This window comes from Ammodytes marinus (assembly GCF_949987685.1).
Source record: "Ammodytes marinus genome assembly, chromosome: 4".
Taxonomy (NCBI): Eukaryota; Metazoa; Chordata; class Actinopteri; order Uranoscopiformes; family Ammodytidae; genus Ammodytes; species Ammodytes marinus.
Window position 1 is genome coordinate 27,582,864 of NC_137233.1, and position 14,762 is coordinate 27,597,625.

At 43.1% G+C, this 14,762-nt stretch overlaps 1 protein-coding gene across 1 annotated transcript; it reads right to left on the reverse strand.

The window, feature by feature from the left end:
• Positions 1 to 1,001: 1,001 nt before the first annotated feature.
• On the reverse strand, positions 1,002 to 9,579 carry tgif2 (TGFB-induced factor homeobox 2). Its single transcript, XM_080025391.1, has 3 exons — positions 9,406 to 9,579; positions 6,823 to 7,064; positions 1,002 to 4,732 (listed from the first exon to the last, which is right to left on the reverse strand). The coding sequence occupies exons 1-3, from the start codon at positions 9,422 to 9,424 to the stop codon at positions 3,200 to 3,202; spliced, it is 1,794 nt and encodes a 597-aa protein (XP_079881517.1). The 5' UTR covers positions 9,425 to 9,579; the 3' UTR covers positions 1,002 to 3,199.
• Positions 9,580 to 14,762: the final 5,183 nt, after the last annotated feature.

Consider the following 14,762-nt stretch of genomic DNA (forward strand, 5'->3'; position numbering starts at 1 on the left):
TTAAAAAAGTGTAGATGTTTGTTTGGGTTGCTATAAAGCCACAATATTGTACTATGTCTTTCAAACAAGTGTCTCTAAACTCAAAACACTTTCATTTTGAGATGTATAGAAGGGCATTAGTGCACAAACCTGGACATGCTTTCAACTAGATCACTTTGCAATGTTAACTAAAATGGTCAAGACAAGTAGAGATAACCTGAAGTCAACCCTCTATCAATTTGAAAAAATAAAAACAAAAATGTATTGAAGTTATGAGCACAACTTGTAGTGAAATGGGTTTAACATGCGACAACATTAGTGCATGTCTTTAAATAACGTGTGCCAGATACATTCAGTACAATACTTTGATATACTTGCTTAAACAAAAGAAAGAAGAAAAGTTAAATCTATAAAAGCACCTGAAACATTCATTTTATATTTTCAGAAACTCGGTTTGTGTGTGCTGAACATAATTGATGTTTAAAGAACAGTGGAGACAAACACCAACAAAGGACACAAACATAGAAACTTGCCTGTGAAAACCGCAACAGGCTGAACTGAAATAAGTGTGTCAACATTTTACTCCATGTGCCTTTTCCCCCAGGAGACATTTTGACTTTCCAAAGCACAAGTGTTTAATAACATGAATAGAACAAAGCCATTGTTAAAGTGTCCCAGTGACTGTGTGACAGAGAGCTGCATTCACAACACAAGTACCATACTGCGACCAGTCAAAATGTGTTCCATTAAAAAGAGGCGATAGTAAGTAATTGAGAAAATATGTTCAAAGCCGTTCACTAAATGATTGACACAATTCGGTACGTTTTCCCAAACGACATACACTTTCATAGACAAAAGACTACGAAGAAACAGCATTTATGAAAAACTGAACTTTTATTTCTTTGAAATGCTTATACAAAAACACACTTAAAGTTTAAGGCATATATTGCACAGACTATCGAGAAGTTTGTATATATATATATATATATAAAAAAAGAGGGACATCATCCCTCAGTCGGAGGTTTAAGGCACAGCAGCCAATCATACTGCCAACGGTCAGTCATGATTCACAACACCAACTTGAAAAACATTTCTGAATGCATTTGGCTATAAGGAAACTACACAGTTTGAGATAAAGTTCATGCCAATAACAAACAAAAACAAAATACATGACCTTGAAAATATTTACACGAGTCATCACATTGTCTGATCTGATTGGAGCTGATTGGAGCGCCATTTTTGCATCTAAAATCACACACACAAACCTTGCTATAAAAAAAAAACCTGCCTGCCTAATCTTAAACCAGCCATTTCCAGTATCAAAACCGTTGAGGTGTTGTCACAGTGGCTTAATGTAGTATGAACAATAAAACTTTTGACGTTAATACTTAGTATTCTACAATATGACCCAAGCCTGACGTGACCTGTGTAATCTGAGGTATAAATGCACATCTGTCTAGAGAGTACCTGTAACATAAACAATTCCTCCACTGACATCTACAGAGCAGAACTGGCAACCATAAGTCACAAACAACAAAGTAGAAAATACATTAGGAGAGCCGGAGATTCTATATCTGCCATGAACAAAAAAAAAAGTATTTTTCTTGAATGATGGGAGTCAGTGCTTGGACTGGCACATGCAAAATGTAACCGTTTGAACGCAACAAAAGCTCAATGACACTGGTAAACAAGACAGGATTGAAGATTCCCCCTCACAATTCTGCTATACTATTATTCACATAGGAACTTTTCCACATGATACAACTGTTAATAGAATGTCCTGATGGCATTCAGCCATATATTCTGGTCTATGCTAAGACAGTTTCATGGAAACTAGAGCTTTATGAATGATTAGAGATTCTATAGAAACCATTTCTAAGCACAAGTGGAAAGCACTGAAGAGGAGAAACTTGATTTTCATGCTCTTGGGGGGGGGGGGGGGGGGGAATAATTAAATATGAAATGTAGTTCAGGACATCTGCTACATTTGCTTTGCCAAGACACTATACGCGTCAATTCATCTTTCCACTAGTAAGACATTCAGGTTAGAAATGTACTGACCAAGTCTTAAGGCCCCAAACAACAGGGAAAAATTCAAATACCCTCCAAATCCAAGGATCCATCAATTAAAGTGTTTTGCACCACAACAGATAAAAGGCGCCATGTCTCACAGCAAGTGTAACATGTCAGTTGAGGAGCTTGATGCCATCGGGTCACCAAGCTACTCACCTCTCCACTGAAATTGATTTCTGTAACGGATCCAATGTGACCTTCTCCCCTTCATCCTATACCCACAGGCCTCAACAAGAGTCCCTGAAAACCGTACACAACTGACCGAGGTCCCTCAAAGTAACAAAGGTAACCGCTTTAAGCAAAAACACAGAAAATACAGCTTGTTTGTATAAATAGATTGGAAATGGTAGACTGAGACTGTGTTGAGTGTGTGTTGAGATGACATTTCATGAAGGCCAATGTCTCCCCTCAGCTATAAAATGACAGGAAGAGAGAGGGGGGGGGGCTGACACAATGAGGCGAGTCATTCAATCAGGCTTGCCTGGGTACAATCAATTCCCCTTCTGCTCATCTCCTAAAAAAAAGGGGCGGGAAAATGTCAAGTAAACAGACTACATTTTGAAATAAAATCGCCTAGCTGTAGATCAGGGCGTTGTTGCTGTACACAGAGAATAAAAACTCAATATCCTCCTTTTTATCCTGGAGGGGAATGGGTGACAGGCAGCCTAGACAAAAAACATCAATGTGTTTTCTACATTCAATAAAGTCCGGTACTGCTACTGAAGAGGCTAACTGCTGGTGCTGAAAGTGACACCGGATACACTTTGTACAATTACGCGATATTTTCCCCCTTGTTCATTATTTGTAATGTGGAAAGAGATTTTGGAAAATGGCATCAAGCACTTCGTACAATACTTTGACTGTGCACTGAGGAATGTTCTTACCAGCAGGTGCCTCCCATTGAGAACAGCATATTTAACGTCAGTAAAATGTTGCTTGAAACAGCATGTCTCATGTTCCTTACTTCACTTTGTCCCTGTTCAAGTTCATTCCCTGTATGTATTCTGCTGGCACAGGCTTAAATGACAAAGGGGACTGGTGATGAAGATACATTCTCCTATACAGTGTTGTCCTGCCAAAGGGAATGTCTGGCCTCTCCTCCACGTATAGAAGTATATAATATAAAAACATTGCGGACTTCCAGCTCCTAGTTAACAGTTTCACTGACTGTGTGCAGGCTGTGCTGCGGACCCCACACTGTGGTGATAGGGGTCTTTACCACTTGAAGAGAACTGCTTTGCCTGGTATCAGCGTGGACCATGCTCCAAACGCTGGGCAACACTGGTGAATTCCTGGGTGCAGTACTACTAATACAGCTACTGCTGGTGCTGGAGGAGGAGGGCTGGAGGTGTGAAGCCAGGCCCAGGAGAGGTGTCATGGTTGGCGTAGAGGAGGAGGTCGGAGCTTGGGCAGAGGAAAAGACCGGGCTGTGAACCGGGGCTTGAGACGACGACACCGCGGTGGAAACAGGTGACGGGTATGGAATGGAGACTGGGATTAAGGGAGAGTTGTGGAATGGCAGCAGAAAGGGGACTGCTCTTGGTGTAAAAGAGGGGAAGGCTGCAGAGGGAGCCGATGGAACCAGCGCTACAGTGTGGGATGAAGCAGCCTGGATTGGAGCGCTGAGAGAGGTGGAACTTGGGGCGGCTGGGGCGAGGACAGGCGATGGCACTGAGACTGGCCTGGTAGCTGGTGTAACCGATGCATTCACGGTACACGTAGTGGGCAGTACTGGGCTTGAGGCTGGAGCGATAGCTGCAACCGATTTCATAGAATGAGGCTGTCCTAACGCTGAGGCGGATGCTGGCACAAAGATTGGCAGATGGGCTGGGGTCGGGTGAGACTGGTTTGGGCTGGAAGCTCTGACGTTCTCCTTCTCCACCGGGCTCCAGATGACTTTATTCATCGGGAGAGGAGACAACCTCTGGGCTGAAGACACCGTGAGGGGAGCTGGGACTGTTACGGAGGCCGCTATGGAGAGAGGCACCGGATCCTTTGCTGAGGTTACGAGCGATGCTTGGACAGCCATGGCCTTCTCCATCAGACTCTGCACCCTGGAGGGGTCCATGACTTGCTGGCTGTCCTCTGGAGGCGGAGTGGGTCCCATATCACTAGCATAGACCTCCACTGCGTCACTCTGCACAGCCTCTGTGGGTCTCTTCTTCTGGCTCTCCTGCTCCGCCGCCCTCTGCAGAGCCGCATCCACCAGCAGCCTCAAGTCACTGAAGTCCTGTGTGGGGATGAGCTCTGGAGGTGTGGGAGGGGGCGTGTTGAAGAGGCCGCCGGTGGGGCTGGCGCCCATTGTTGTGCTGCCAGTGAAACAAGCGGCCCTTTCCTCGGCTTCCCTCAGCAGACTGTGCGTGTCCAGCCTCATCAGCGCCTGCACAGAGCCTTCTATACCCGGGTAGCCCGCTCCTGTCAGAATGGCCGTGGCCGTGTTGCCGAGGAGACTGAGGTCCAGCGTCGGGCCCGAGCGGATGACAGACGGCCTCTGTTGAGAAGAGCCGCGGGAAGAAGAGTTGCTTTCCGGAGAGCTGGCTCCTCCTCCGTTAGAAGAAGAGTGGCCTTCCCCTTTACCGCCCACCTTGCGTGAGATGGTGAACTTGGTGGGATCCTTGCCGTCCTTGCGGAGCAGGTCGGGGAGGAGGCGGCGACGTGCGTTGATGAACCAGTTACATATCTGAGAGAAGGAGGGAGAAGAAGCATTATCAGAACTGATGCAGACGGCGTACATGGACATTTTTCTTCAAAATAATAGAATAGCATCAACCACTGAAATGACAAGTGACACCAAGGGGAGGACTGTTTTCCTTTTGACAGGAACTAGGTGATTGGCCAACATAGGTCAGGGTGAGTATGTGAGGTTTAAGCTAAAAGAGAAACTCCCACAGTCAGCTGATTGAGTTGAAAGCAGGAACTAGGAGGAGAGCGTGAGTGAAGCGGAGTCGCCAAGCTTCATTTCAATCAGGAGAGACTTAATGAATCAGAGGTTAAAGAATGAACAATAATGTTTTTGAAATGTGCTCATGATATTAGAAAGAGTCCTTGGCGATTAGGCCCCATCTTGAAGTCATCTGAAGGAGGGGAAGAAATTCAAAAATCATCTGTGATTTGTTTAGGATGACCTAGCTTCTGGAGGTAGCTGGTAGGCGGTGCCTTACAGTCTTTCTGCAGTTGTGTTGTGCGTTGTAAATGATTGAAAAGGCTATTTTACATTAAGATTTTTCTTTTCAGCTTCAGGCCATTTTTAAATGAGTCAGCACCATTGCATCACATTACAGATCATCTAAAAATGATCTGATGATGCCTGTGATTTTATGAACCGCCTACGCGTTCCCTTCATCTTCAAGTGTTGACGAGGCCTTGCTTACCCCCCTCTAGTGGCTCAGCCTCCCACACAAGAAAGAAAAGAGTGAGAGACGGAGGAGGAGAGGAGAGCCCTCAGACAGCTGGCAATAATGAAGGTCTGAGCTGAGCTCAAATATGCTGAGCCACAGAGAAGGCAGCCGAGAGGCATTCCAGTGAACTGACTACATGACAAGAAACGCTGCTGCTGCCGCCCCACACTGATCAGTAATGCCTCCTCTAATGCAGCCCGTGTTGGTTGAGACAGAAAGAGGAAATGTCTACTGCTAATTCAATGGAGCGAAAAAGGGAAGGGTAAGAAAGTCTCATTCTCAGCGTGGGGATAGTACCACCTGATGATGCTTTTGCTTTCACTTGTTGATAACGGTTGGCATGACGGTTATGCAAAATAAAAATAAAAAGGCATTGCACAATAAGAGTAAACCTTTTCTGCCACCATAATAATTTAATGATTTGTCCCCACCTGTTTAGAGGTGGAGTCAGTGATTCTGAAGAATGCTTGTTGTCAAAATCACTTTGTCAAAATCGGTGAATATCTCCTCACGATCGCTACCTGTCCTTACAGATGTAGCGCTCAAAGAATACCTGTTTGTTTAATCCCCAGCCTAAGCTCTGTAAAAAGGCCATGTCGCTAGCTACGGAGGGTCCCTTTGTTTACATACCAGTATGGACAGGTAGCGGATTGATTCACTGATTTGACAGAAGGCGGTTTTGACAACAAGCTGTCTCCAGAATTGCTGACTGCACATTTAAGTGGATAACAAATATGAGAAGTCTTAGTAATTGTCACTATCAACCTTTATAATTAAGACTGCTTTTTATCAAGACAGAGTACTCATCTGTACACAACAAGGAGAAAATGGATAGTAGCTGCTGTTCTAAAAGGAACGTGACCGATTGTTTCATCCTTGCTACTTAAATTCTCAATAACCTTCCCTCTGCTATGCCATTAAAATATAATAAAATACAGATTATTTACACCTACGTAAATACCCGTTGTCCATATTCCATAATATGCAATGTTTGTTATGTAGATGGCAAAGATGTTGCTGTTCTGTGCTATTGTTTTTGACATTAAAAAAAAGGTCCACAAATTCATTGTGAAAACGCCAAAAAAAAAAAAATAACAAAAACATTAGAAATATATTAAGTTTGGATTCTTTACGTACAATTTATCATGAGTAAAGGGGAAACACAATGATGACAAGTGATTTTTATTTTTGTCACACAGTAGAGGAATTTCCACTTCAGAACAGAAATCCCCCCTCCCCCCAGAAACGGTGTGAGTGTGCTGCCAGTGTCATTTCCTCTGGCAACTGAGTGCCAGGGGGGGGGGGGCTTTTGGGAAGAAAAAAAAAAACAGTAAAATACATAAATAAATAAAAATAGAAATGTGTTGGTCACCTGCAGCACGGAGAGGTTGGTCTGGCCTGACAGACTGAGTTTCTCCTGCTCTGACGGGTAGGCGTTGAAGCGATGCTCGTACAGCCAGCTGCGCAGCGTCTGCACCGCCTCCTTGGGCAGGTTGCCGCGGCGCCGGCGCTTCCCAAAGAGCCCTCTGCCCGACAGGTCCAGCGGAGAGCCGTCATCGCTGTCCGACACAGCCGAGGAGTGCTCCTGCTCCGGACCAAGGTCTGCGGAGAGAGCTGAGGGGAAGGGAGTGGGGGAGGGAGGAAGAGGTGTCAGTCACGCTTGTTGTTATGCAGTGTGTATAGCCAGCCCTGTATGTATTAAGAGCTAGTCCTCAGTGTTGTGATTTTTTTTGTTGCCATATGAGTGTGTATAGTCTTGTTAATAGCTATTAGAGACTCAAAATGGTTTGGTTTGATCCACTTTTATGCACAGATTTTAAACAAAGGTGGAGTCAGCGATTCTGGAAAACACTTGTTGTCAAAAATCAGTGAGTATCTCCTTGTGATCCGTTTACCTGTCAGTACTTTGTGAGCTGAAAAAAAAAGCTAGTATTAATAAACAGCTTATGCTCTGTAAACGGGCATGTCAACAAAGGGGCCCGTTTACATCGCCTGGGCTTTGTTTTTAAAACTGCATTCTATTTCCAGAGTACACACACAGCACGGACAGGCAGCGGATCGTAAGGAGATATTTATTGATTTTGATAAGAAGTGTTTTTGACAAAAAGCCATGTGAGCAGAGACCGGTCACAATAAATGCTATGCACTGATTTAGCACATAGAGGTAAACAAAAGCACAAACCTTGTCAGTTACTTTTGACCTCATGCTTAAAAAAAACTAATTTAAAGTAAGGTTCATGAATGCATCATGGGCTGAGGCCGCCTAAACACAGGCCTTGTGGTCTGGACTTTGTTGTGGGGTTTATGTCAGTCTATGGTCAGCCACTGGAGAGAATCTCCCCTCAAAATGGAGCATGCCTGATCCCAGGGGTGGGCCACAGAATGCAGTAAATGTCTTTCTCTAGGGCTGGTTGAAACCTGACCCCCGGGGGCAGCGCCTGTCCTCACAAAAGAAGATTGTGTGCATATCAACATCACAGTAGCCAGTGGCCCAGGATCCTATTGACCATGCAAAGGAGGCCGTTTTCACCTCATACCACTCGGGCTCAGAGACTGCTGCAGCAGTTGACAAATCTTTTGAATTCTGCATTCCTTGACAACGAGGGAAGCTCTGAAACAGAGTTAGAAAAGCTCCGTGGGGAGACTAAAAACATATGGAAATTCAAAGTCAGCGCATTTCCCCCAATGTATGTAAATGGGGTGAATGACCAAAGCACATACAATGATATGTGACAGTAGGACTGGGCACTGCTGATTAGTATCTTTAGTGGAAAGTTATCATAAAAAAATCATGTCACCGGTTATCAGTTATTAAATTAAAGAATTGCATCAAATCGTGTAAAAAAAAAAAATAATTGGTGGCTGTCAATATCTGGTCTGACCTACTGCAACAATAGAACCCTGTCCATTGATTTGAACATCACTTTTTCTGAATGCATACTATAGCCTACAGTTACCATTATTCCTATTAATTTCACTATATGACATGTTTTTTCAAACAATCCACCCAGGCCTGTGTTCCAGAAAAAGGAGACAGCATTTTTCCAATGCAATTTGCTCTTTAAATAGTCCACAATCTTCCAGCCAATAAACACAACCAGCCACAACAAGTTGCATTCCTATAATAACTAACTCCACTTGGTGATCAGATAAACATTTAAAGACTTTGTCTAAATCACTTCAAACTTTTAATTTGGGATCGATTAGGCTAAATCAATAATAGCTTACAAAAGGGATTATAGACAGATGTTTGTAGGCTATATCCTAAGTCACACCAGCAGCACCAATGCAACATCTCAAATGTACTTTTTGTTTACTCCTCTAGTGGGTAAATCTGTGCCTAAGGGAAGCGGCTCCAGCCTTTTGAACATTCTCTCATAAAAAGACAGCGTATAGGCCAAATGGTCCCCAGAGCAAAGTTTGAAAGTTCACCAGTGAACCAAACTTCACGACAGCCTCACTCCCACTAGGTAGGCTACGGATTTGAATCTGACCGTTAGTAGCGTCAGTCCACAGTACATCAAACATCAGCTTCTCAGAGCGATGGCGTCACACGCGGCGTGAAACCATAAAATAGTTAGAAAAAAAAAGAAAAGCCCCTCTCGACTAGTGTGCAAAATGTGCCATTCAGACGAGACAAACCGAGCAGCACTTCGGTAAATTGACCATCTGGAGCGCACAAAGGAGGCGAGGCAGGAAAGCACAGCCTCCCGCATGTCACTCCGCCAGATGGACACCATGCCTGCCTCCGGAGATAACTAGCTGGCTAGCTGTCCCTCCAAATTCAAACACAAACACACGCTGCATTTGCTCGCGACAAAAAGCCCGCATACCATGTAAAAGCAACAGCAAAGACGTGTCATAGCCCGCTGAGGGGGACAGGAGACTTTGTGTCTGCTAAAACGTACATGTTGGTGATAGAAAAAGAAAATAAAACAACGCGAGACCCGCTCACCTCGTTTGAATGCTTTCATTCTTTGTTGATGGGCTTGCTTGAAAACACGCAGCTGTCCAAGTTGCTCGCGGTACAAAGCGTGCCCGGGAGCCTGGCGATGGTTGACACAACGGCACTTTCTTCCAAGAAGCTGAAGGTGTTGCGCTTGTTTTTCCACCGACTTAAATACCTTGCTTTCGGGTTCCTGTCGCGCGATAAGGTTTCCAGCTCGTTTCCATTGCACTCCTCGCTCTCTGTCAGGGGTAAATGTTTTCTGTTTTGTGTCGCTTGTTCCTTTTTACCTGCACGTAGCAGCGCCAGCTCTTTGCCAATCTTGACAGTCGCAACTGAATTGGTCCCGCCTCATTGACAGCTATCAGCCAATCACGGGCCTCTGGCACGCCTCATGCGCAGTAGTTAGCCAATCTCGGCGCTTCGCGAGACAGCAGACAGGCCCCTTGTCACTGTGACTGACGGGGAGAACCATTTCATTCAAAGTATATCGCAGTAGGCTAATTGAAACAATGTTATTTTCTCGACCAGGCTGAAAGTCAGCACGGTTACATCGACACAATACAGTGCGAATAGATAGCAACTAAGTAACCTAATCTTTTTAAACACCGCGGTCATTTCTTATTCCTGTGTGCGGGAGACAGCTATAGCGTGGGGAGGCTTTACGTAACGTCGAGCACAATGTTCTCGTTACATAAATCAAACACGTCGAAAGCGTCGGCTGGTGGCTGTATCCGTGCAGTTCATAATCTAATTAACCGAGTTGTTCCCACTCACACTGTCTACAGCCATTCTAGGCCTCCACATCTATTCTACAGTTGGTTTGACTCGAGACTTGTGGGGCTGTTCGCAGAGGTGTTGGGATGCTTTGATTCCTCAAGAGTCTCTGGGAGATCAGATTAGGCTACTAAAAACAACTGTTGGAAAAGATAGGCCAAAGAAAATGAGAAAAAAATAGCCCACGTAGTCCTTATGATTGAAGTTACAATTAATATCAAGCAGATGTTGAAATCATAAACAAATCATTTTCAGTATTATCTGCCTACAAATAAGTAGGCCAGTGTGAACTGCATCATGTTGTAATTCTGCAAACAAACAGTCTCGACGAGCATTTTGAGAAAGTAGTGTGTGCATCTTTATTGAATGTTACGTCTCTCCGTTATACATTAGAACAACCCTTGAAATAGTATAAATAGAGCTACAGCATTGTAAAAGAAGAGTTTCAGTTTATTTTCTGTTCTTATTTACAGAAGATGACTTTGAGAAGCACAAGGGGGGAGAAAAGCAAGCGTAATAGTTTCATCTTAATATCAAAGAACCCTTTTACCTCAGTATTGCACACATACACTGGCAAGCATCTAGGTTCATCTAATTTCTAGGAACAACAAACCCCCACACATCCTATAAAAGGCCTATATAGCCTTTGTCTTAGTCTTTAAAATATGTGCTTGCTTCATAAAATATTGGTTCCTTTTTTACAGATAGATATTTTTGTTGTTGCGTTATTGTAACTCTTGTGGTAAGAGCATAGGATCTGCCCTCACCCACTTCTATGCCTTATGTCGGTGTGGAACAAAGCAGAGATGCTAATGAGCTTGTTTTCTATTTTGCGAGCAGGCCTTTGGAATACTGTATGGAGATGGTACTATAGCTGCTATCCCAGTTGAGGTATACACCCCATTTCCCCCTAATCTTTTGAATCTTTATGCCTCTACTTTTCGTCTCTTAGTCCTGGAATTGTGCAGAAAAAGTGGTCATTTTTTTTAAAGATCTTAAATGGTAGCTAAACTGTTTGTAATGTGTTAAAATGTCAGATCTTAACAGAAAAGAAAAAATGAACAATGAATGGTGCACTGGTATCGAATAATATATGGTACAACTTGGACCATCGCCTAATTTTAAATGACACATTTCACTTTCTCTGGCATAACATTTAAACTATTGCTTTTTTTTCATTGCATTTATGGACGATAACATCTTCCACCAATTTCACTTTTGTTGACATACGTAATACAAAAGGTGAAAAATACAGGTCCATCCCCAAAATGAAGCTTGACAAAAACAGACCGCTGCTAAAGCAAATGCTGATAGTGTGACAGCTTTGGCAGTTTCAAAAAGGCCCAACATCAACCCTACATTGTGACCGTTATTAACCTCAAATCAACAGCTTTACAGAAACAGACCCCCCCCCCCCCAAAGTGCAGCCGTTTGGATCATGGATGACCCTACCCAGGAAATAGACCCAGGTGTGTCCCAGGGATATCTGTGTGTATTGGAGAGAAGCCTTGTTGGAATGTACGAGACAGGCTCTTTTTTCTCTCTTTTGAGTACACCAATGACATCTCTATGCATTTTACACATCCAAGTTTTAACAAGATGGGGAAAGCATCACATTTCACTCCGAGTCGGTTAGATTGTAGAACAACTTTTTTTTTTCTGTGCTCCTGCCCTTGTTCCCTCAGCGTGTTTGAGATGCCACATTGTGTTTGATCTGAGCTCAAGTCAGGCGCAGACAGTACAGTTCTGTGCAGGGGAAGGGCGACAGCAGGCTTTGGGGCGTGAAAATGTGGCAAATTTAAAATTAGGTTATGAACTTTTAGAAGTGGTTGCATATGGGAAAAAGATTAAAGTCTAGTGGGTGCAATACATTGCCTTCTATACAGTTAGCCTGTTCTTTTTGTTTTTTTTTCATTCTTAACACTGAATGTTCAATATCAATGACATACAGATCATAACAATCTGGGAAGACGCAGTAGACACCACATAGGAAAAAGAAACAGCAGTGAGAAATCAAATCAAGCTAACGACTGACATTCAAGTCAAACAAAAGGCCTTCAGGTGCTATCCAGCCCAGTCAAATGGATGGGGGGGGGGGGGGGGGGGGTAATGACAGCAACCAGGGAACAGGCTATTGACACCCCTGAGCCATTTTCCTTTGCGGAGAGTCATCCCCAAACACACAAAAACAACAGGCAAAACAAAGGCCCACCATCAAGAGAAAGCCATTGCCAAGACAGAGGAAGAATAGCGGCCATCAGGATTTTCCCAATTCAAAGCCCCCCAGGCTGCATTTTGGGGGTCACTGTGGGTTAGAAAAGAGGCATCGCAGCAGCCAAAGCAACAAAGTGTCACTGCACTAGTTTAACATAACTAATTAGGAAGGGGGAGATAGGCTTTGTTTGCTAACCATTTGGAAGAAACCAAATGTGAGTGGAAGACGGGACAAACAACTGTGCTTAATGTAAGGCACGTCAGAGTTGACTTTGTGGTCGGATATGTACTTCCCATAGATAGTAAATAATACTTCCAGAGGGAAGTGAGGGCGGGGGGAATGAGAAAGTTATAAACAAAGGGGTTTAGCTTCAGAACTATTTGTGTTTTAGGAACTGGCTTCAAATGAGACAGAGAAGTCTTTGAATTATGTGAAATTCACACAAGGTGTCCCCCTAATGCTGAACAGAGCATGATTGAATGTTGTCTTGTAGAGAGAATCCCTTTTCATTGAGCGTATACACAAAACTACGCGGCACCATGTGGTGGATTGGAAATCAACCAGCGCTGCCCTCTAGAGGTCAGAAATTAAACTTTCTCAAGATGTGATTTGCCTCTTTTTTTCCCAGGCAGGGAAAAGGGAGGGTCCGACAGCTCTAAAAGCAGCCACCCAGTATTGTTGTTGTAGTCATGGGCAGTTCTCGTTAGGCTTCCGGACATGTGCATGTGAAAATGTTAAACCTGTAAAAACCTACGGTGCTTTGGCTACAGTCTGCCGCACCGTCTATTCTCTGCATGAACACTGTTTCTAAAGCTGTTCACATTTAAATACATGAGACGAATTTGAAAAAAAATGAATTCTTTCTTTGGTGAATGCAGGCTTCCATGATAGAAAAGAAAGTAGCAAGTAGCATTTAATAAATGATGAACAACACACAATGACTAATGTATGTAATGCTTTAATTAAACTTTTTTTTTCTTTGCATAAAAAAAGTACTTTGGATGGTGTTGAATGTGGGGAAACAATAATGATAACAAAGAACTAAGATTGTTTTTTGTTTTAAAGTGGTGGGCTCGAAATTAATTAAAATGCTTTCAGAAACATAGTATAAAAATAACTGCATGACACACCGTCCTAATGTGTCCACCTATATATCCAACCCAACCCAATGCCACACTGCGTACTCAGCCAGCAGCGCATTACTTCAATAAAAGCCCTATAGATTTATTTGAGATGTATGACTTGAATGCTAAGTGAGGTTAATAAAAGCACTTAAAGAAGCAATAAACAGATGGATGAAACAGAAAGCCTGATTCAAAATACTAACATATCGGCAGCAACATGGAAAAACATAGTCAATGGGACAGAGAGAGAAGCAACAGAGACTAGAAAAAAAAAAGTAGTTGAAGACGTCTTCCCTACGAAGAAAATAATATTCCGTTATATTGTGGCCACCGTTATTGAGATCGTCATGCTCGGTCATCAATAATATTGGGATGTGCTTTCATTCAAAACCATTAAACTTAACTTTACAGATTCTCACCAGTGTTTTTTTTTTAAATCTTTGACACAGGAACATTTTGAAGGACACACACACAAGAGTTGATTGCTAGGAACTATACAAATGCCCCCCCCCCTCTTCAAATCTGACTTTCAGTTTCATCATACCAAAAATATTAATAACCAGATCTAAACAGATTTTTTTAAGTAAAACAAAAGGATGAAGAAAGTTACAAACAAATACAAAAGGAAGACATACAAAGTTGTTAAGTGTGTGACTGCAGTGGATGTAGTGTGTGCAGTGTGAGGGTGTGTGTGTGTGTTGATTGCCACAAGGGTGGTGTTGTGCAAAGCTACAAGATGGCCAATGATCTGGGAAGAGAGGACGACGATGGGAGAGACGGAAGAGCGTTACTGTTGGAACGCTTTCCATCCACTTAATAATAGATCTTATTATAGCCAAGATAAGAGGAACGTTTAAAACAGTCTTCATATAGTTTCTTTAGGATATAATCGCCATGATAAGAATACTTTCGTTAACAATTTTCTATGATATCAAGAGTAGTAACAAGAAAAATGACAAAGTTCATCATCTGAGGTTTTCAAATGGCAGCCTCAGACGAGGAGTCTCCTGCTTCATAGTCTGTCAAGTTCCAAAAGAAGTTGTGTTTAAATAAGTGTTTGATGCCACTAGGACCCATGACTGTATAACTGTATGAGAGTGTCAAAAATGCCCAAATCCACCCGCCCCACCCCACCCCACTCCAATCTCCAGGAATGTGATCTCTCCTTCCCCCCACCTCCATCCGTCAACACTCAGATTAGCTCATTTGCATTGCAAGAGTTTTTTCTCTCCTTTTTTTTCCAGGTACTC